This window comes from Lemur catta, chromosome 1 (assembly GCF_020740605.2).
Source record: "Lemur catta isolate mLemCat1 chromosome 1, mLemCat1.pri, whole genome shotgun sequence".
Classification (NCBI taxonomy): domain Eukaryota; kingdom Metazoa; phylum Chordata; class Mammalia; order Primates; family Lemuridae; genus Lemur; species Lemur catta.
In genome coordinates, this window is record NC_059128.1 from 34983407 (window position 1) to 35007618 (window position 24212).

General features: G+C 36.2%; 1 protein-coding gene across 2 annotated transcripts in view; it reads left to right on the forward strand.

Moving 5' to 3' along the window:
* The window catches only part of KCNH5 (potassium voltage-gated channel subfamily H member 5), a 264043-nt gene extending 241093 nt beyond the window's left edge, over positions 1–22950 (forward strand). Inside the window, exon 11 of one of the 2 annotated variants that reach the window (XM_045554834.1) lies at positions 21046–22950. In XM_045554834.1, the coding sequence (XP_045410790.1) occupies positions 21046–21993 (948 nt within the window). In that variant the 3' untranslated portion in view covers positions 21994–22950. The remainder of the gene's footprint in view (positions 1–21045) is intronic. The other variant, XM_045554843.1, reaches the window with a different exon arrangement.
* Positions 22951–24212: the final 1262 nt, after the last annotated feature.

Here is a 24212-nt window from a genome sequence, read left to right on the forward strand (position 1 = left end):
GATCTTCTTTCTTTTTTTTTGTTGGTTTAACCAGACCTGACTTGATTAAATGTGTGATCTCTGGGAATGGAGAACCGTTTAACTATTTATATGGTTTGTTTATCAAGAGAAAGGATTCTTAACAGTGCTGATTCAGATGTTAAAACATTCCCACCCCACCCCTCCAAAATTATCATCTTACTTTGCTAAAAGGTTTACATTTGATTATGTTTTATGTTGATGGTCTATCTATAAAATACCATTAAAATGCTGTTGTAAATCAAAGATAATGTTCTTTTGGCAATGCTTGAGATATGCAGCAAACTTCCCCTTCAATTCCTCAAGCTCCCTACAGGTTTATATGACGAAGAGTAACACTGCAGATCCCATGCCCTGAATCTCTAAAAACATAGATCTCTGTCCACTTGTAATGTTTATATAGAAATTTCTCATATACATGTTTCGATCTGCACAACAGTAGCATGCTTGGAACTGGCAGGCCTTTGGGATTTATAGTTTCAATGGGTCACTGAACTCCCCATCAAAAGTATTCTCTGTTAAGATGGCAAATGTTGATGTTCTGCAGACATCTTAGACCTTCTCTAGTACATTGAGCAATAATTTCTTGTTTTTCAAATGATGTAAATGTTGCTGTAGCCACTGCCCTCAAAATTTCCTAAGAACTGTGCTATGCAGTTGTGAAAAGATAAGGAAGTCATGTTCCCTGCCTAGAGTGATGCTAACAATTTCAATATAACATTTTAAATTCTATGTGAGCTTTTGTGGAGTTCTAAGAGCTCAAGTATGGACACTTACAAGTAGGAGAGTAGAGGGGAGATATAATGCCAGCAGGTGTGGAGGTAGGGTAAATAGGGGCAAGGGGCTTCCTGAAAAGGAATGGTGCTTATGCTAAAACGCTGAGCAAAAAATCAAAAAACCTGGTCAAAGACATTTTGGGAAGAGAAGCAGACTTCAACAGTCATGAAGTCATAAAATATTGACTTGAATTAGAAGCTGTGAACAATTTGATATTAATAGCACATAAGCTCAAGGCATGAGAGTTCTAGCTGCTGAGACTGAAGATATAGGTAAGGGTCAGAGCAGGACCTTGAAAGAACTCAGACTAGAGCCACTGAAGGATCTGAAGCAGTGGAACGGCATAGTCCAATTTTCAGTTTCTCTATGGTACAAGTATGAAGGGTGATTTTTCAATGAATCATGACTAGAAGATAAAGTGGGGAGTGGGGAAGAGATAGGAATAGAGGATGACTTAGACTGCTGATTGAATAAATTGAGTCACAGGTCAAGGGGCAAATACAGGTTGGAGCAGTTCTGAGGCACACAGTGTAAGAGTAATGATTTATAAGGATAGTGATTTTAGCACATAATTATTTTGGACATGCTGGGTTTGAAGTGTCATCGGAATATATAGGTGATTGTGTCTAACAGATTTGGATAGTGAGATCTGGACTGTACTGGATACGGCAAATGTCTTGAGAGGAGTGGACCTCACTTAGGAAAAACATACAATGTTAAAAGAACACGGGGGCCAAGGACTGAACTATGGGGAGCACCAGTGTTTGAAGGGATAATAATAGAACAGCCCATGAATGAGATATAAAGGAAGAAAAAAGAAGGTATCATGGATGCCAAGGACAGAGATTTACTAAAAGAATAGAGTAGTTGACAGTGTCTAATACAGCAATAATATCCACTAAGGTATGGACTGTCCACTGGATTTGTCTATGTGAGGGTGAATAATAGTGACCAAAGAGAAAGAAAATAGTTATATGGTAGATAATGTGGCAAAAAGCTAAGTTATGTGGGTTAGTACCTGAATAGCAAGTGTGCAAGTAGTACCTGTATGTCTTCATTTGGGCTGCTTTACTAAGTGACCGTAGACTGGGTGGCTTAAAAAACAAATACATATTTTTCACAGTTCTGGAAGCTGGGAAGTCCAGGATTAGGGTGCTAGCAAAACAGGTGTCTAGTGAGGGCCCACTTCTTGTTTTGTAGATGGCCATCTTCTCATTGTATCTTCACGTGGTGGAGGGTAGAGAGAGAGAAAGCAAGATCTCATGTCTCTTCTTCATGAGACACTAAGCCCATGATGAGGGCTTCACTCTCACAGACTGACTAATTACCTCCCAAAGTCTCCATCTCTAAATACTATCACAGTGGGGATTAGGGTTTCAACATATGAATTTGGGGGGAAAAGAAACATTCAGTCTATAATACTGTATAAACTATTCTTCCAAGAAAATTGTATCAGACTGAGACCCAACAGGAAAAAAACATCAGACTCTTCTTGCATAATTTGAGCAATGCTAAATAAATGACTGACTCACAAAGTGTAGGCAACCCTGCATAAGGAATAGTGAACTACTTGTGGGCTAGTTAGAGAACATGATTACCATTTGTTGATCTAAAGAAATGAGAGAGAGGGAAGGGGAGATGGAAAAAAAGGAGGAGGAGAAAGGGAGAGAGGAAAAGAGACAGAGAGAGGCATAGGGGGTGGGAGGGGGGAGAGAGAGAGAGGCAGAGAGAGAGAGAGAGGGAGATTGTATCAAGAAGGAAGCTGTGACCTTCAGTTAAGGAATTAAGCCAGACTATGGATACACCTCCAAGAAGACCTTGGTCCTCAGTCTACTTCTTCTCTTATATCTACTTCTGCAGAAGTAGATGGTGAGGGGAACAGAAGGTAGAGACAAGAAATCGAGGCTCATCGTTTTGCCTCAATTCTCCTAATTAAGAAGGTATCAGGATCTGCTGATAGCAGGAGGTGGGGCTCTGGGTGGAGTTTGAAGAGAGTAGTGATAAATTGGAACAGTTACTAAAGCGGGGAGAAGTTGACCCAGAACAAGAAAGTCTACCGAAAGCCCTGCTGATGTCAGAGATCCTGAGCTATCACATGTGCCCTATATACAAGGCCGAGGGATTTTCTCATTCAGTGGTGTGTGCACAGCAGCCTGAATGTGCAACTCAAGAAGACCAGTTGCACAGGTGATTTAGGATCAAGATTTTATCAGATTAGGTCAGTGGTAGGGCAGAACCAAAGGAAAGGAGGCCATCGGTGATCATTTCTCAAAATTCATCTTAAACAACTGAGATTATTTTATTTTTCTCCTCTTCTTTTGGGTCCTTTTTTAAAAAAGTATATTTGCAACATACTTACACCCATGACAGTGGTGACATTCTTAGACTTATTTCATAAAGTTTAGAAAACAAAATTCCTACAAGTATTATAATTAGCATTTTCATGCTTAGTACAACCAATATTTTCTGAAGATTAAAGCAGGTATCACAAATGGCAGATGAATACAGTTGAAATTCAAGTTTCAGTAGAAAATTGTACAATATTTATATACCTATATTCCATATGCAAATCACCAATTCTGTTTGCTAAATCCATGCAGCTTGTAGTTATTGACACTATATTTCAAAGGGAAGAGAACGACATTGAATTTCAATGACATTTTCCCTTCAGTTTTTTCTTCAACATGTGATTAGTATTTTTAAACGTGATCACTTATTATTTTTTTCAAAATTCTACGAATGTTATTTTTTACAAATAAATTCAATGGAAAATAGTGTTGTTAGAAAAGAGCACCAGGCCAGGTTTGGTGGCTCACGCCTGTAATCCTAGCACTCTGGGAGGCTGAGGTGGGTGGATTGTTTGAGCTCAGGAGTTCGAGACCAGCCTGAGCAAGAGATAGACCCCATCTCTACTAAAAATAGAAAGAAATTATATGGACAGCTAAAAAATACATATATAGAAAAATTAGCTGGGCATGGTGGTGCATACCTGTAGTCCCAGCTACTTGGGAGGCTCAGGCAGTAGGATTTCTTGAGCCCAGGAGTTTGAGGTTGCTGTGAGCTAGGCTGACACCACGGCACTCTAGCCTGTGCAACAGAGTGAGACTCTTTCTCTAAATAAGTAAATAAATAAAAAGAAAAGAGCACCACATGCCATAGCCAACCCCACTTCCCCATCTATACTCATTGTTTGGGATGTAGTTAAATACAACCCCATTGGAAATTCTCCCTTTGTCGTTTTACTCTACTGGCTTTTGGTATGTGTGTCCTTGCATGGGAGATGAAATTCACTTACCACTAAGACAGATTTTAATTGTACATATTATCATCCCATTAGAAATGAAGATTTCTGTGATTTACACATTGTCAGATTCATTTAACAAATAAACACTTCCCTGTTGTTGGTTTTCATTCAATGTGGAAAGAGGTTTCCTGATTCTTCTAATATTAAGCAAGATGAAATAATTTGGAAAGATTTCTTTCCGTATAGTCAAGAGTAACAGAAGGAAAATAAAGAGGAAGAATGTGAGTCATGTAAATTGATTAGTAAGTTATTGATTGTGGCAATTGATCCATGGTGGACATTACTGCTGTAAAGTTATTGATTTCACTCTCTTGCAACCATTTTCCCCATAACTATCAAAGCAGCTAGGGCGATCATATCTGCAGGAATCACTACTTCTAAGGCAGTGCTTGAAATTAAATAAATATGCCTTAGCGGCTACCTTATTTTGGCTTTAGTAAAATAAATATTAGAAGATAATACTTATCCACATGTTTCTTGTCCTTGCATACAATCCATGAAGTCCTAAAACTATATTTTCATTTTATAATATAAAAGCAAATGCCTAGAGTAGCTCTGTATTCTTGCAAAATCTAGAAAGAAAAAGTAAAGACCTGGTTTGCATGCAAAGAAATGTAGATTATTTTAATTTTTCTTTTGACTTCAATTCTATATTAAAAAGTTTATATGACAATAAGAATAAATCAAACTGAAAATTCACAGAAAATCCATCAGTTTTTTTGTAAAGGAAGTGACAGCTACTAAAAATCAATAAACCCCCTCATTTAAGTGCCATAAGGCAGTAAAAATTTAATTCTCATTTATGTAACAATTCAAAGCAAGTGGTGGGAAGTCTTTCTTGGTTGATTCAGGAGCCCAGATGCCTTTCATCTTCTGGCTCCCTTGTCCCCTAGATACGCTGGTGCTTCGCTTCCTGCTGGTAACAAAAGAATGGACCCTGCAGGGAAATTATATTCGACTAGGCCTGGGCATGATGCACATTTCTGCTCATGTTCCCTTAGCTAAAGTTCAGTCATGTGGCAACTCCTATCTCAGAGTTAAGGAAATGTCATCTAGCCTTGTGCAAGGGAACAAGAGGAAACAGTTTGGTGATAAGTTTGTCATCTCTGCCATAGAGATTGACAGTCTTGCCCCTTCTTCCCACACTTGGAACTCAGAGTGGACAATAAATAGCAAGCCTTATGCAAGCATCGTGTCTCATTCAAAGGCTAGGATCTCCAGGGAATGTGCAATGCTGTTTCCCAGGTCTGGAAAGTCTGTAGTTTGTTCCGAGACATATTAAGGTTGAGATGCTTATTGGCTATCGAAGTGGAGATATTGAGTAAGTAGCTGGATATATGTGGTGTCCATATGTCCCTATTTGCATTTACTTAAGTCATCTGTTTTTGTGTTCTGTGTGCATAGTATATACCTGGAATTCAACTGACTCTCACAATTACAAACTCTTCTACTCTCCGTCTTTCTACTCTGATGTCCTCAGGTGACTATGAACTGTCATACTTTCCCATTCTTACACCATGCAATCCTCAACCAAAATGACTCAGTTCTTTCTTCAAAGTCTATCTTTCCTTCAGAGCCAAAACTCTCTAAAGAATATACTGGGCTAAGGTAATCTGTGCTTTCCAAGAAAAGAGAGTAAAGTCTCTTCTCACATTACTCATAGGTAATGTTAGTCACTGACAGTGTCTCTAATCCCAGTAATATATGGAGTATGAGAGGCTTCCATCCCATGGTAACACAACTCACTAAATATAAGTAGAATATGACAGTGGGAGATCTATGTGTAAAGACACTTTCAAAGAGAATAAATCATAGATACAAATGATTTTATTAAACATTAAGTTTGGTACCAATGAAATAAAAATATTTATATAGGAAGTTTTCAGTGAAATTATCATATATTTTAATACTGATACTTATATGTAATTTCCTGCAATTCATAGTCCAATAACATGCAGAGCCTAGGTCTCTTTAACCAGGCTTTCCAATAATGACAGCTCAGACAGCGCTTCCCAGGGCCTCTACTGGCTTTGCTGTGTGTATGTGTGCATGTGTGCATGCATGTTAGTGGGCAAATGTACTAGCATATTTCAGTCAGTTAAACAGGCTCTTCTCTTTTTAAAATTGTAAGTTCCAATTCCTGACAATTGCAACACTAAAGAAACAGGCAGCGTGGCTTCTCATACTCTTCTTTGACTGGAATAACTAATTACAGTTCAACACTATAGGGACTAAGTTATTAGCGAGTACTCGACTCTAGACACTGTAATTCAATTACTGGCTAGCAATGGTTAGAAGCACAAATGTTAGTAATTAGCAGCAAATTTTCATCTTCTCTCAGCACAGTATGAGAGCATGCCTCCAGAAGAAGCAGAAATAAAACAAATAGAAACAGCAAGTGTGTCCTAGATGTATAATTGTTACTAAGGGTCATAGAAATATCAGCAGAGTTTGGTGCAAGGAAATTTTAACACCTAAAAATGGGGCACGTGTGTTATGTTCTAGAAAGAGGTTATGTTAGGAATAATTTAAAGAACACAAAGGAGATTGTCTTTTTTTTTTTTAAGTGTCAGGTACCAACCTCTTATGTCATATACTCAAAGATAGTTAGATCTGGAAAGAATCAAATCCAGCCCCATCATTTTATCACTATTTAAATAAAGAACTAAAGTCCAGAAATACTATGGGACTTGCACACAAAATTGCATAGCCAATTAGAGCCCTGGCTAGGACTGGAGCTCCAGTCTTCAAATGATCCATCTTTGCACTTCCACTAGATACTCTAAACATCAAGTCCACTGGAAAGGGAATTGTCAAACCGGAAATGGCACTAGTTACTGGTCATGTTCCTAGCAGACTTTTACTAAATTAAATATAAAATAGTTTATAGGGCATATTACTTTCTAATCTGTGAAAGGCGAGAAAATGCTGTCTACTTTACACTAAAGGTAGTGAATAATCAAATTCTTAACTTGGAATGGGGTGGAAATGGTCCAGTTAGGCAGGGCAAAATCACTTGCATGTCTGGTTTTGCTTCTGTGGAAAGTTAGAAAATCTAGGTGGGAAATAAAAGGCTACTCAACCAGAATTTGGTTATTTTGCAACCAAAAGATACTTAAAGACCTTATTCTTAATTTTGGACCTGGATGAACACATGCTGTATTTATGCTACTCATTAGATTCAACATAAGCAGTTGATATCTATTTTATATGGAATAGCTACACCAACCTGATAAAATAGAGAATTGTTTACCTTAAATAGATCTTTTTTTAAGTAGTTTCTCAGCCCTCTTCCCCTCCCACCCTCTCACTCTTCTGAGTCTCCAATGTCTATTAGTCAATATATACACATTATTTAGCTTCCACTTTTAAGTGGGACCATGGGGTATTTGATTTTCTGTTTCTGAGTTGTTTAGCTTAAGGTAATGGCCTCCAGTTCCATCTAAGTTTCTGCAAAAGATGTGATTTCATTCTTTTTCATAGCTAAATAGTATACCACTGTGTGTGTGTGTATATATATATATATATACTTTTTCCTTATCCAGTCATCAGTTGATGGACACTTCCATTGATTCCAAATCTTTGCTATGGTGAATAGTGCTGCAGTAAACATACAAGTGAGGGTATCTTTTTGATGTAATGATTTCTTTCTTTTGAGTAGCTACTCAGTAGTGGGATTGCAGGATCGAATGGTAGTTCTAGTTTTAGTTCTTTGAGAAATCTCTATATTGTTTTCTTTTTTTTTAACTTCTTATTCTTGTTTATTAATCAAATAAGCTAACATTACTCTGGCATATACTGTTTTCCATAGAGGTTGTACTAATTTACACTCCCATCAATAGTGTATAAGCATTCCTTTTTCTCCCTATCCTCACCAACATCTGTTATTGTTTGACTTTTTAATAGTGGCCATTCTGACTGGTGTAAGATGATAGCTCATTGTGGCTTTGATTTGTGTTTCTCTAATCCTTAGTGATGTTGAGCATTTTTTCCTATACTTGGCTATTTGTATGTCTTCTTTTGAAAAATGTCTTCTCATGTCTGTTAGCCACTTTTTAATGGTGTTATATGTGTTTCATTGTTGTTGTTATTGTTGAGTTGTTTGAAGTTCTTGTAAGTTCTGTGTATCAGTCCCCTGTAGGATGGATAGTTTGCAAACATTTTCTTACATTCTGCATGTTGTCTGTCCACTCTGTTGACTATTTCTCTTGCTGTAAAGAAGCTTTTTAGTTTAATTAGGTACCATTTGTCTATTTTTGTTTTTGTTACTTGTATTTTTGAGGTCTTATTCATGAATTCTTTGCCTAAACCAATATCCAGAAGAGTTTCCTTAGGTTTTCTTCTGGTATTCTTACAGTTTCAAGTATTATATTTAAGTTTTTAATCTATATTGAGTTGATTTTTTTGTATATGATAAGAGATAGGAGTCTAGTTTCATTCTTCTGCATATGACAATCCAATTTTCCCAGCACCATTTATTGTAGAGTACCTTTTCCCCAGTGTATATTTTTGTTGACTTTGTCAAAGATCAATTGGTTATAGATATGTGTCTTTAATTCTGAGTTCCCTATTCTATTCCATTGATCTATATGCCTATTTGTACACACCAATAATAATCAAACTGAGAACCAGATCAAGAAGGCAATCCCATTTACAGTAGCTACCAAAAATATCTAGGGATCCATTTAACCAAGTAGGTGAAAGATCTCTCTGAGGAAATCTACAAAACACTAATGAAAGAAATTGTAAATGACATAAACAAATGGAGAAACATCCTATGCTCATGGACTGGAAGAGTCAATGTCATCAAAATGACCATACTGCCCAAAGCAATCTACAGATTCAGTGCAACCTCTATTAAAACACCAATGTCATTCTTCACAGAATTAGAAGAAATAATCCTAAAATTCATATGGAACCAAAAAAGAGCCCTAATAGCCAAGGAAATTCTAAGCAAAAAGAACAAAAATGGAGGCATCACATTATCTGATCTCAAATTATACTACAAGGTGATAGTAACCAAAACAGCGTGGTACTGGTATGTAATAGATCTTTAAACACACCTGATGTTTAGAAGGTCAAAGTGGCGTGGCCAAATTTATGCAAGTAGTCAGTGTCAGAGATGGTACCCTAATGCATGCCTTTCAGAGAACTCTTTATTTTTTAAAATCTCATCCCATAATTTTAATCCATAAATAACAGATACTCTATAAGGAAAGTGAAGAGTGGATTTAGAAACCAGAAAAGTGGCTCAAGCTCTATCCAGGATAATATAAGAGGTGCTAGATCACCATTGCTTTTTGTAATTGAGTAGTATTCCATTGTATACATACACCATATTTTATTAACGCACTAATGATTCTAGGTCAAACTATGAATGATTGGCTATACATCCAATCACTTTGACTCATCTAAGTTTCAGCTATTAAATTTTACAAAACTAAAAAATACCATATCCTAAAAATTTCATTTTATGTAAATTTTATTTCTGTTCTAAAAAACTGAAACAGTAACATATCACCTAGACTAGACATACATTTCTAAATCCTTCCAGAAATAATACTATAATAGAGAAAAACTATTCATTTATCCTGTATTTCCAAACAGTGACAGTGACGATTTTGTGTGTGTGATACTGAGTAAATATTACATTATTCTTTTAGAAATCAAATACAAAAATTAACAAATATGTAAATGCATGTGCTAGAGTCAGTTTTACAAGCAGAAGCTATAGAAAATTTCTTTGACTATAAAAAGTGTTTTTAAAGATACTGTAACCCTACTTCAGTGATCATTTCCCCTGAGGTGCAGCCACCATCCTTTAATGCAAAAGCTGAAGCCACAGCACTGGAGTTGGCATTAGGAAATGGATTTCAGTGCCAGCTTAGCCTTTTACTAGCTGGGCGAGCTTAGGCAAGTCACATAACTTCTCTGAGCCTCATCTGTCAAATGGAAACAATAATAATTGCCCTGCCTGATGTACTCAGTTGTAAGAAGAAAATGAGGTAATCTATGCTGAAGTGCTTTATAAAGTGTATTGCATTTGCCAAGTGTCAAATAATATTATTTTCTATATACATACTAGAGTCCCACTACATATTCATAGATATATATCTCTTTGTGTATGTTGAACTTCCAGCTTAGAATGATGACTTTTAATATATGTCATTATGAAAATGATTCAGCCTCCTTCATCATTTGATTTCTTTTGTTCCAGGCCAGTTACAAAAATTTAGCTCAGGGATTCATAAGTCAGAGTAGCCTAGTCTTTAAGTCCAATAAACCTGGGTTGGAAACCAGGCTTTGTCACTCATTAGCAGTGTAGACTTGGGGAAGATTTTAAAATTTCTCCAAGCTTCAGTGTTTTCATCTTAACAGTGGATTATTGTGTAAATTAAATGAGACAACAGTCCACATGAAGTACTTAGTACAATTCCCCTAACCCTGGTATTTTTATTTTAATGATACCAAGATGAAAACATCTGAAAGCAATCTGTATCATAACTGGAATAATTATGTTTCAAAGACAATGTGGTCTAATGGTTCACTTACAGGCCTCAGGCAAGTAATGGGAGCTGTATTCTTACATTCCCAGCAAAGCATGAGAGTGAAGGTTTTTCTTTATCATTTTTGTTCCATTAAGCTTGAATATGCTAAAAATTCTATGCTAAGAACTTAGAAGGAAAATGATGTTATTCTTCTAAATTTTATTCTGAATTTTCAAATGCTAAGAAATGGGTGACAATTGCAATGCTACTGGGCATTGGCTTAAATTGATTCCAATAGTGTGCTCTATCACCATTTATTCTAAAATATGTGACATTGACTTAGCAAGAGTGGAAGTAAATTGATATTTGAGAATTGGAAAGATGGAGACAAATACTATTCAATGATCAAACATTTGGTAAATATGCTACCTATCATTGTCTTCCGGTGGCATAGTTCTATTGGAAAGGGTTGGAAAACAATATTGGTGATATGTGTGGGCTGTGACTAGTTAGGTTTAAGAAGGCATAACAAGAAAGAGGTGATCTTAGAGTTGCCTGGCTTATAAGTAGATGTGGAATGGAAATGAGAATGAGGGAAAAGTAAGAATAAGATGGAAAAGCCATTGTACAAGAAATCCACTAAGATTTAGTTTAGGGGCAAAAGTCAGATTAGGGATGTGACCTTCCCACCAAGCCTGATGCCTTCAATATATCTGCCATTATGGGGTCGGGGGAGACAGAGAGTGTGAGAAAAAGAGTGAGACTTAGCAGACCTGGTGTCAAGAAAGTAAAGGATTAAATCAGGCTTGATAATTATATCTAGGAAAGAACTTTTGTGAGGTTCTATGCACATAGAATTGACTGTGAATGGATAAGAAACTTTAGGAACTTATTAAAAATTTTAAGAAAATTATATTACCAAAGAAACCACAAGTTTGATCTTAAAAGTTCTTTTTATGTGATCCCCAAAACAAACTTTGGCTCCTCAAATTTGCATAGGCAGGAAGTAGCTGAGGAAGCCCTGCAGTCCTAAAATAGGATGAACTCTAATACCCCTATCAGGTCTCACTATAGGGGAATCCGGACAAAGAGCCTGAGAGAGCTTGTCTTGGACATGAGACTGGAGAATAATAAAGGAATTTACCCCTTGGCCAGGGCGGAGGGGCCTTACAATGCCTGCCTGCCTGCCAGACTTCATCATTGCTGTGGGCCAGTGACACTGAGTCTCTCGACCATTTTTCCCTGCCATTTTTGATGGGAATGTTCAGTCAGTTATCCTGTTTCTGCTCCACTTTTGTATATTGTGCATGTGTGGATACATGTATGCATATTTGTATGTGTGTGGTGTGTTTGTGTGTGTGCGTGTGTGTAAGGGTGTGAATGACTTATCTTTCTAGTTTATATTCCACCATTCCAGGCTTCTCCATCTCAGAAAATGGTGCTACTGTTTATCCTTTGGCTTGGACTAAATGTTTACTTTTATTTTTTTATTTCAAAATATTAAGGGGGTACAAATGTTTTTATTACATAGGTAGCTTTTATAATGCTTTAGGCAGGGCTACAAGTGTGCCTACCACCCAAATAGTAGTCATTGTGCCTATTAGGTAGGCTTTTACCCTTCCCTCCCACCTCTTTCCCCTTTCTTGATTTCCAACGATTTTTACTTCCTTCTGTACCCAGGTGTGCCCATCAATTAGTTCCAATTATTACAGAGTACATATGATGTTTGTTTTTCCATTCTTGAGATACTCTACTTCGGATAATGGTCTTCAGTTCCTTCCAAATTGCTGCAAAAGACATTGTTTCATTCCTTCTTAGGGCTGAGTAGTACTCCATGATATGTGATATTTGTAATGTGAATGAATATCTTGTTTGGTGCTACATCCCACAATGTAGTAAGTGGCATGAAATAAGTGCTGTTGGGGTTCATGGAACAGGATAGGCCCACCTGTGAGTGGGGGCTTAGTGAAAGCCCCCTAGCTGGCTTCATGGGTATGCAAAATGTCTATTCAAATACTTTGTTTTAAAATTATTTTTCTTTTGTCTTTTTATTGTTGAGTTGTAATCATTCTTTATATATTCTGGATACTAAACCCATAACAGATATATTGTTTGCATATATTTTCTCCCATTCTATAGGTTGTCTTTTTGCTTTGATAGTATCCTTTCAAGCACGCAATTTTAAGTTTTTTATGAAGTCCAATTCACTTATTTTTTCTTTTAGTGGCTGGAGATTTAGATGCCTATCTAAGAAACTGTTGCCTAATTCAAGGTCACTAAAATTTACATTTTTGTTTTGTTCTAAGAATTTTACAGTTTTAGGTCTTTGAACCATTTTAATTTTGTATATAGTGTGAGGCAGACATCCATATTTATTTTTTGTTTGTGGATATGCACCACTTGTTGAAAGATTATTCTTTCCTCATTGAATCCCCTTGGCTCCCTTTTCAAAAATCAATTGGCCATAGAGGAATGGGTTTATTTCAGGACCTCAGTTCTATTCCATTGATGCATATGTCTACTGTTATGCCAGTACCAAATATCTTGATTACTATAGCTTTGTAATAAGTTTTAAAACTGGGAATTGTGAGTCCTCCAAGTTCTCATTTTTCAATATTGTTTTGACTGTTCTGGGTCCCTTGAATTTCCATCTGAATTTTAGTGTCAGCTTGTGAATTTCTGAAAAGTGGGCAGTTGGAACTTTGTTAACAATGTTGTCTTCCAATCCATAACCATGAAATGTCTTTCCATTTATTTAGGTTTTTTAAACTTATTTCAACAATGTTTTAGAGTTTTCTGTGTGTAATTCCTGCACTTACTTTGTTAAATTTATTCCTAAGTATTTTATTCTTCTTTATGCTATTATCAATGACATTATTATGTTTTCAAATTTCATTTCCAGATGGTTCATAGCTAGCATATAGAAACACAACAGATTTTTAGACTGATTTTGTATTCTGCATCCTTGCTGAATTCCTTTATTAGCTCTAATAGTTTTTTGGTGGATTCCTTAGGATTTTCTATATACATGATCATGTTATCTCCAACAGAGATAGTTTTAATTTTTCATTTTCAGTCTGGATATTTTTTATTTCATTATCTTGGCAATTTACCTGGCTAGAACCTCCAAGACAATGTTGGATAAAAGTGTGAGATCATACATGCTTCTCTCTCTTCTAATCTTACAGGGAAAGCTTTCAGTATTTTCCAATTAAGTATGATGTTAGAGACCCTGAATTTTTATGTCACATTAGGCCCTGAAAATTATGTTGCTGGTCCTACCTCATAAAGGACACAGTTGAGCTCAGCATCAAAGGATAAGTAGGAGTTCTCCAGCAGGTGAGGAGGAGGAGGAGGAGAGAGAACAATATGTGCAATATCATGAAAATGTTCTGGACCTCGAAGTGATTTGGCTGGTGTGTGAGCCAAGTGAGGAGTGAAGAAAACAGAGTCTGGAGATGTAGGTAGGGCTGGACCACCTCGAGCTTGCTGACTTATTATTAAGGAATTTTGATTTTATTATGTAATTTTTTAACCTACGACACTATCATATTTTATATTCTTTGCAATAACAAAGAATGGAATGAAGGAAGATGAGGTTAGAAATCAAGGCAAGGAAATCAGCCCATGGATTACTACAATATTTGAGATAGTAAATGCAAACCTTTAAATTCAGCTTTACCTTGCAATAGCCATATTCTTGCTTTTGCAGAGTTTGTCTTCCATCATATTTTTTAAATGAAAAACCTTTAGCAATAAAAAGATATGTATTGAGAATCTGTATTTCAAAGCTATGGTAGCATCCGTAAAGTTACAATCTATGTTTTGTTCCTTATGGAAAACACATTGTAGTATTTATGATAGCCTGGAGAACTGAGATGCATGATCTTTTATTTGGTAAAGAAAGATGGGGCCTAGAACATTTCATTAGAGAATTCAATAGTTGTATCCGTAATTCTAGAATGTTTTGCATTTTCATCTTACTAACCACCCTCATCCACATTAGACATTACACAACAGAGTAGAAAACCAAAAGATACTCCTTCTCTTTTCTTCCCTCTCTCCCTCCCTCCTTACTGCCTCCTGTCCTCTTTTCTTTCTACTTACCTTCCTACCTTCCTTTTTCTTTGCATTGACACTAATTAATTAATTAATTATTCAAAGTTTTCTTGGGACCTAAGAGGCTGAGCTAGATCTATAACACATTCCTTCCCCATAGAGAGACTATGAGGGGCAAGACAGGCATATCTCAAAACCAAGTGTGATGCAGTATCACTGCCCTACACACGTCTAAATTTGTGGAAAGGCCATTTCCCACAGCCCCATCACTATGGCCTTGTTTAAGAGCCTACAGCCTCTGATATGCATGTGATAGTGTTTAATAAATAATGCTTTGTCATATTAATTCAAGTTGGCATGGATTGGAAGTACTAGAGTTAGAGTTCGTGACTCAGTTTATGGGAACAGTAAGAAGAACCAAAGAACCAAACCAACTAGATCCCAGGATAGTCAGATGAACCGGAGCCACTTACTGCTTGATCACATATAGCTGTAAATTCCCAGTTGATTCTCTAGATCTACAGATCTGGAAAGTGGTGAGCCATTTGAGAGAAAACACCTCTGTCTTTCTGCAAATTATATAACACTAAATCCATGTCATTAAACAAATGATTCTAACCTCCTGTTTCCCCCTTGCCTTTATTGGATTTCAAAGTTCAGTACACATTCAAATTATTCAATTTTTGATATCACTTTTATGATCAAATGTCCTACTTTTGAAATGGAAAGCTCAGTTGGCCAGGTTCCCTGTTAAGTTTAAGAAGCTTTTATCATTTAAATAAATTAAACCTTCCAGCATGGAATCTGCAGAACATAATGAAGCACAGAGAAGAAAAGCTTAAATGAAATAAACCTCTTTTCTGATAGAAACAATACAAGCTATTGTGCATTGTACCAATAAATGTGTGGCTGGAACCATAGCCTGATTCCTGATTTTTCTTTTTAAATTTTGTCCTTAATTTTTGCGGTGTTCAATAGCAATTTGATTTGCCATCAGACAAAAGATGGACAGAGTACATCAGATGCAAGGAATATGGGCTAATAATACTGAAATTTTTTTAAAGCTTATTTTTTTAACATTACATTGATAATTATGGATATACATTTTTTTCTTTTACAAAGCCTAATTCATACAAGTTGAGCTCATATGAACTCAAATCTTTTAACACTTTCTAAAATAATTTCTTTGTGGGTTTTTAACAAAATTTGTTTTCTAGAGAAAAAAATCATTTTCATGTAACAATTGGATAAAATTCTATGGTTTATGTATTGAATTAGCAGGAGACTTTATACTTTATGACACATTGCTCATGAAAGACTCAACTGGATTATGAAAAGTCTTATTGTTTGCAGGTTCTTTCAATGGCTAAAGCATAGCATGCAAAAAAATTTTAAATCTAAATAAAAACACACTTGTTAAACATACTAAGTAAAATTTTTCAATCTTTTTGTTATGTTTTTAAGTTGAACCATCTATTGTGTTCATGATAAAAAAATTAAAGCACTTCTGGAAACATTCAGCAGAATTAATTTGAGAACACTCATAACGGTAATAGAATAATTAACATGGAAATGTAGTTTTCTTAAGATTAAATATTCAATGTTATTCAAAATTGAAGTTTAGGGTCACAAAGTTGTTTTCAAAACTATGAGCACTTAATTGAGAGAAACTATTGCATTTAGTGTTTTTGAAATACAGTGAGTTACTTATGTTAGTAAATGGTTTATTTTCTTGTTGTTATATGATACATTCTTTTTAACTTAATACATTTAACTTAATTCATTCTTTTTAACAAACAAGTTATCATACTTTGCATATAAGACATGGATTAACTGATGGTGGCACTTGAGTACATTAGTCCCTAAAGCTTATAAACATGATAAAATCACCACATCATTTTTCCTGTTTTTAATTTTAGTGCTTATATTCTTTTACCTTGCATTAAGAAAATTTTGTATTGTCATAAGCTGGAAAATGAGTTCCTAATGGATGTTACTGCATCCTTACGATGAAATTGAAGGAAGGTTCTGATTCAAGACCTTTCAAAGACTAAGGGGGTCAAAGATTTGGACCTGTTTCTGCTCACCATGCGTTTGTTAATTATCTACTTGTGCTTGGCAGTGGGCTAGTTGCTAGGAATGGCAGAAGATAGACTATATAGTGTTTGCTTCCAAATAAGGAAATAGTAGTAGACACAATTACAGATAACAATGATTGATTGTTTAGAGAGTGGAAAATAGTGAAGGAATTAGAAAACACCTTATTTGTAACACTGTCTATTCATAGACCCATCACAAGTGTACATTTGCTGAATGCATGAAAAGTCTATTGAATTAATGAGTAACATTTATTTATTGAGTACTTTCAATGTAGCAGGCCCTGTTGTAGACACTGGAGATACAGCAGTTAACAAAACAGACAAAAACTCCTGTTCTCATAAACAAATGAATCTAGGTATGAGTAGAATTAAGGATGGTATCAGAGTTCCGGGAAAATCACATCCTTTGACCCTGCCTTTCTTAAAGGAAATGCATTCAGCGTATGTAGAAGGAAGTTAAAAGAAAGCACAAGGCAGCCTTGAAGGGAACCGGAAAACTCCTGGCTTTGCTTTTGAGAGTGAGGAGAGTCTGGAGTTGGCCTCCCATAAAGCTCTCTCCACTTATTGGTCAAGGCTACTATGTACCCAGCAAGCACAGAGCTTCAGTCTTCTTCAGTGTGTGACTTAAGACAAACCACATAAACTCTTTATGCCTCAGTTTGCTCCTCTGTAACATGAGAATAATAGGACCTATTTCATACAGTAGTTATGACAGTTAAATGAGAAAATACCTGTGTGGAAGTGCCCCCTTTGCTATGTGAAAACTTTTTATAACTTTTTCAGTGTCATTATTTCTGTGCCGTAGTAAAAAAAAAGAAAAAGAAAGTAAAATAAATTTAATTCTATAAATTCAATCCACTTAAGTAATTTTTAAAAAAAATTACCTCTGTCTTAAACATCTGGATATGGTCAGTAGTTGATCAAATGCAAGTGTTATTGTTTTTGGTTAGGCTGCAGTTCACATTATGTAGGTTAGGTATGAAATCTCATATCCTCTCTTCCTAACTCTCCCTCTGCACTGACTTCTGCTTTCACTGGACTTAAGATTGTCTGTGGGCCTGCTGTTAAGTGAAGAGGTAGATCTACTTTAGTACCTAGTGTCTGAGATCTGGAGGACTTGTGGTCACTCCTCAGAGTGCTGGCCTTTTGAGCTGCCATACCCAACTGCTGGCTCTATTTATGTGGGGCACATTTCATGATCTGTAAGGCCCTGACAGCTGGTGTCCTATAGATGCAATAACTGTTCTGGGCTCATGGAATACCTTTGCCTTATCTGGCTTCTAGGGGACTGAAGTCACAAATAGTTACCTTCTGTGGCTTCCTGAGCTCATGAGGTTAATAGCCAGTGATCATCTGGGCTATACAGGAGATGAAAGGCGAGGAGCAAAGAGGGGTGTCTTTGTCCTCTCATGCGAGCATATGGTTTTTTCCCATTGTGCATTGTTGGCTTCAGAAAGTGGATGTGTATGTCCTGTTGCTGTACAAACTTCAGTGGAGAAGTCAGGGCCAGTCTTGTTCATCAGTACCCCAAGCCTCAAGGGAGCTATGTCTAATATCACCTCATTCTCTATCCCCTGGAGTAGAGAGAGAGAGAGAAAGGAACAATGTGCAACACTCTTAGAATTCTGTTACCTAACATCCCAAAGCTCGATTCTTTCTCTTTCCCAGTTACTTTAAGTTTTCTTGGTGGCAAAATACTAATCCAGTTCTGTCTCATTTGTGCCCTGATGCAGACAGGCACAGGACTCCCTTTGCATTAGGTATTTTGGTATTTCTAGTCTTTGTTTTCAGTTTTATAACAGCAATCCAAACACCTTTGCTTGTCCTTGGTTGGGGCGGGGGTGGGGGGCAGCTGGTGGTCAAGGAAGCTGGAAAAGACTTAGTGATATTTTACGTGGCCATATTACAGTCTTAAATCACTAAACACCCTGAACTTGGTAAGCACATAATAATTGGAAGCAATTACTAGCCATTATACAGAAAATCTGAAAAATAAGGCTGTGGCCTAAGAGGCCCATAAATTCTCAGTTGTCAGAGATTCCAAATCTTTCATTATATGGCAGGACATGTAGACATTACAGAGATAGTAATGTCCTTGTCTATTGCATGTTAGTAGGGTTGCCAAATTTAGCAAACAAAAATACAGGATTCCCAGTTAAAATCTAATTTCAAATAAACAGTTATTACTTTTTAAAGATTGGGTCTGTCCTATTCAGATAAATAATATTTAGTTTTTTAGTATGTCCCAAATGTTGCATGGGGGGCCCTGGATTTTATCTGACTTTCCTGTGTGCCTAGACCTGCCCTCCTCCACGGATTGTTTGAAATGGATCCCTTTTTCCCAAATATGAAGACTACTCTCAGTTACATCACACCAATGCTAGGTCTAGCCTAGGCTAAACAACTACCTTTTTTTTTTAAAAAAAAAGGTCAGAAGAGTGGGAAGGGGCACGTGGCCAATCATTTATATTAGGCCCTTCATGTCAGTCCATAGAATCAAAGTGAGTGCCTTTCTAACGGGATGAAATAGGAAAATCGTATCTGTGTCTCCATGTTTAGGTATGTCCATATTCAAAGTGTTAATATCTTGAAGGCTTAGTACAAGCTCTGTTTACTCAGGAAGCATAAGAAATATGTCAACCCTTTGAAAGACTTCTAATTAAACTGCTGGAGCTCTGATGTCAAACTTTGAGATTAGAATTACATCTTTCAAAAAGACCCAATTTCATGTGCCACTAGTGAGAAAAAAATGGGTTGGCCTTTACAGACAGTTATTGAATTTACAGAATAATTTATTTTAAAATACAAATCATTACCACTTCATAAACTGTATTTAGTGCATCAATTTCAAATTAAGAAAATGTGCTCTTACCTGGAAGGAGGATTGCTAACATTCCTGACTTTTCTGTTAACAGCAACCATCATTAGTGTTGGTTTCTGGTATAAAATCAATAAGTATATGTTACTCTTAGAAGCTGCTGAGCCTTCAAAGGGGTAATGAGAATGGTTTCAAATAGGAACTATTTTAGGAGAGTTCAAGGGGGAGAGAACCAACATATTTTGCATGTATATTATGGGCTAGAGACTGTGCTTCACATGTATTTCTAACCAAACCAATGACTTAGAGGTGATTGAGGTAATTAATTTTACTTGAGTCATAAAGTTGGCTGATTCTGAAAGTGCTTTATCTAATATTACTCCCTTTTGAATTTTCCTTACAGCCTTCACCTGCAGTTACTTTGTTTTTCAAGATTCTGAACAAAAATCTCACACTTACTGAATTCACTTCCAATCCACTGACAATGTTGGTGATAATTTCTTACATAGCCAACACTTTATATTTCTCTTGATGGGGTTATCATAAGTTCTTCCCAATATTGTTTTTAAAATTTTTAATAAAATTGTGCTTATTATTTATTTGCAGATCTAACTTCACATGTACTGTATCTATAATTTTATATTTAAAAGCTAAAGAATCTTGGAATTTGAAGAGTCCAACCTCCAACCCAGTGAAAGTGTCACATGGAAAACATTCTTACTTCTGTTTGAATATTTTAATGATGGGAAGTTCATGAATTTTCAAGCTGGTTTATTCAATTAATAGATTGAAATGAAGTCTGTGTATTGAGCTGGTACTGCCCTCTAGGTTCACGTAAATAAACTTAAACGTTCCTCCTCCAGCTGCCATGTTGATAAACCGTCTAGCTTTTGAATAAACACTTTCAGTACATTTATAGCCTAGTTTTCTTACTGTTTGATCCCTAAACAGAAGATGATATTATAATAAAAATAGGTTTTGAATCCTATTTCTATATAAAAGGGAAAAACATACAAAAATAGTGATTCATTACAGGAAAATTTCATAAGTAAATGCATATTTTTACACATATATGTATACATATACTATATGCATATACAAATATATGTATTTTCTATTAAATGGGAACATAATGGGAACATAAACTACAAGCAGAGTACCTCTATTCAACTGTCTCTTGACTGACTGCATTCTCCCTCTGATGTGTAGGGGAGTATAAGTAGTCAATGTCCCTATGTTGAATTTTAGGAATATTGTATCTGTTAAGTGGCATTAGAATATTTTTCCCTTCAGAAAAGATCTTACATATTCAAGGGTTTTCTTTGTAAAACAAAGCACATCCAGCATAGTATCACACAATTCTGAATCCATCTGCTTTTATAATGACAGTATATATCTATCATATATATATTTACATTTATGTATATGATATATATTTACATATATGTATATGATATAACCAATGTCTCTCCCGCTCCACAGATCATCTTCCGTAAAATCAGTGACGTGAAGAAGGAGGAGGAGGAGCGCCTCAGGCAGAAGAATGAGGTGACCCTCAGCATTCCGGTGGACCACCCAGTCCGAAAGCTCTTCCAGAAGTTCAAACAGCAAAAGGAGCTGCGGAATCAGGGCTCGACGCAGAGTGACCCAGAGAGGAACCAGCTCCAGGTGGAAAGCCGCTCCTTGCAGAATGGAGCCTCCATCACTGGCACCAGCGTGGTGACCGTGTCACAGATCACGCCCATTCAGACGTCTCTGGCCTACGTGAAAACCAGCGAATCCCTTAAGCAGAACAACCGTGATGCCATGGAACTCAAGCCCAACGGCGGTGCTGACCCCAAATGTCTCAAAGTCAACAGCCCGATAAGAATGAAAAATGGAAATGGGAAGGGGTGGCTGCGACTCAAGAATAATATGGGAGCCCAGGAGGAAAAAAAGGAAGACTGGAATAATGTCACTAAAGCCGAGTCGATGGGGCTATTGTCAGAGGACCCCAAGGGCAGCGATTCGGAGAACAGTGTGACCAAAAACCCGTTAAGGAAAACAGATTCTTGTGACAGTGGAATTACAAAAAGTGACCTTCGTTTGGATAAGGCTGGTGAGGCCCGAAGTCCGCTAGAGCACAGTCCCATTCAGGCTGATGCCAAGCACCCCTTTTATCCCATCCCCGAGCAGGCCTTACAGACCACACTGCAGGAAGTCAAACATGAACTCAAAGAGGACATTCAGCTGCTAAGCTGCAGAATGACTGCCCTAGAAAAGCAGGTGGCAGAAATTTTAAAAATACTGTCAGAAAAAAGCGTACCCCAGACCTCTTCTCCCAAATCCCAAATGCCTCTCCAAGTACCTCCCCAAATACCATGTCAGGATATTTTTAGTGTTTCAAGGCCTGAATCACCTGAATCTGACAAAGATGAAATCCACTTTTAATATATATATACACATATATATTTGTTAATATATTAAAATAGTATATACATCTATATACATACATGTGTATATACAGTATATACATATATATAAATATATTTTCACTTGCTTTCAATATGATGAACACAACACGGATTTTGATATGTAAATATTGCATGTCCAGCTGGATTCTGGCCTGCCAAAGAAGATGATTATTATTAAAAACATAGATATTGCTTGTATATTATGCAGTTGACTGCATGCACACTTTACATTTATTTATAATCTCTATTCTATAATTTAAAAAAGTATGTTTTTTGTTAACCAAGGCAATGTAATATTTGAAGAATCAGGGTCCAACCTGCCAATGTTGCCATGACAAATTTGATCTCAGGCTGAGTATATCGAATTGTCATTTCCTCATTGTTCTTTTAAGTTAAAATTATAGATTAATGCCAAGGAAGACTTCAATCTTTGAAACTATTGGTATCATTTTATGATCTCTTTCCGTAGGATATTTTTCTGTAACTTAGTGTTAGGTTATTTTCCCCTACAGGCCGTGTTTGCTCCATTTAAATGACTGTTTTATTGCCTAAGTCAGATAGCAGTGTGGGATATTGAAAACTTATTGCTATGGGTTTTGTGCATGAATTGCATTTTTGCTCAAGTATACCTCTTCTTTTTTAACATTATACTTAGATAGTAATCATTAGCTCTTATGTAAGGAAATCCCTACTCCCTCTGTCTTGGAGAACAGCTGCCATCTTGTACGCTGATGATATCAATACCATAAATACTAACTTATTAATATAGTGTATGTTATTATAGAAATATTGCACCACAGGGTATAAGGGCCTTTTAACAATTCATGTTAGAGATGCAGATTTTTCCCAAGGTGATGAATCCTCTAAATTTGTATTCCTAAAACTTGTTTAAGAGTAAGGTTGAAAGGCTCTTAGCAAAGAAACATACAAAAAAGCATTTAAGCAATCATATCAAAATTTTAATTATTATGACACAAAATAAAAAAAAAGAATGTAAACAGACAAGTTTTTGTAACATATCTGTAAATTGGAAGGAATGAAACACTAGTTTGGATTGTTGACACATGATCCTTATTGTTGGTTGTGATAATATGTAAAACGTGGTGACAAACCAACCAACCAACCAACCAAGAAGTAGATGTTAAGTTGCTCTACTTAGATAACTGCTTCCCTGTCATTTTATTCTGGTTACAATTTTCTAAAGCTTTTTTGCACACAATTCTACTGCTGGACTTCTGCTGAGTTGATACAATAGACTGCTATGGCTTGGGCAGATCTACTTATGAAAGGGGATTGGTTACTAAAGAATGAATTTTGTTGTCTTTTGGGTCACAAATCCTCTTTTTAGAAAGTGCCTATTATCAACTAAAAAAAAGTCACAAAGAGTTGTGTATAGCTGTGTATTTCTAGTCCCTTAAATGGTATTATTGAGAATAAAATACACATTCATTTGTAAGAACCCAGGAGAATACATTTCTTTTGACTAATATATATTTTATGAAGTTGTTCAGAGAGGTGTACTTTTCAATCAGTGCATGTATGACATTTAATATTAGGAGCAGGGAGTTAGTATTTGCTTCAAGTTGAAAATATATGCTGGTAATTTGTATATTACTAGACCATCTGTACATATATCTTAACAACATACACAAATGATGGCAAAATAAAGAGGATATTTTGGTCTATTATACCCATTTTTATGAGCTTTTCTACCTATCTCCCAGTATCCCCAACCAAAGCCACCAGAACCGAAAGACAAGTTATCACAATCAGACTGGAGAAGTGTAAAATAGCAATTTATAAAAACAGTTGCTATTTTAGAATTTCTATTAGAACTTCTTCACATGCCCACAAGATGTGCCTCTTTAATCTAGGAGTCTCAGAACCTATGTTGTGTGCCATGGGCTCCATTTTCCTTGCTTTGTGCATATAACTTCCACTACACATAATGGAAGTTTTCAGGGGAGCTTGTCTCCATGCTATTCTACAATATCTACCTACCATAGGCACAAGAAAACAAAATAATTGTGGTGTAAGGAATTAGCCCTAAAATTGGGATTTTGTTACTTTCATGGTGAGAATGGTATCTTTTTCTTGACCTCTGACAATTACTGAATTTCAGGGTATTTTTCTATTAGTTTAAGTCAAGTTTGGCTAAAGCCTTTAATGATGAATGAGTGGTAAAAAAAAAAATAA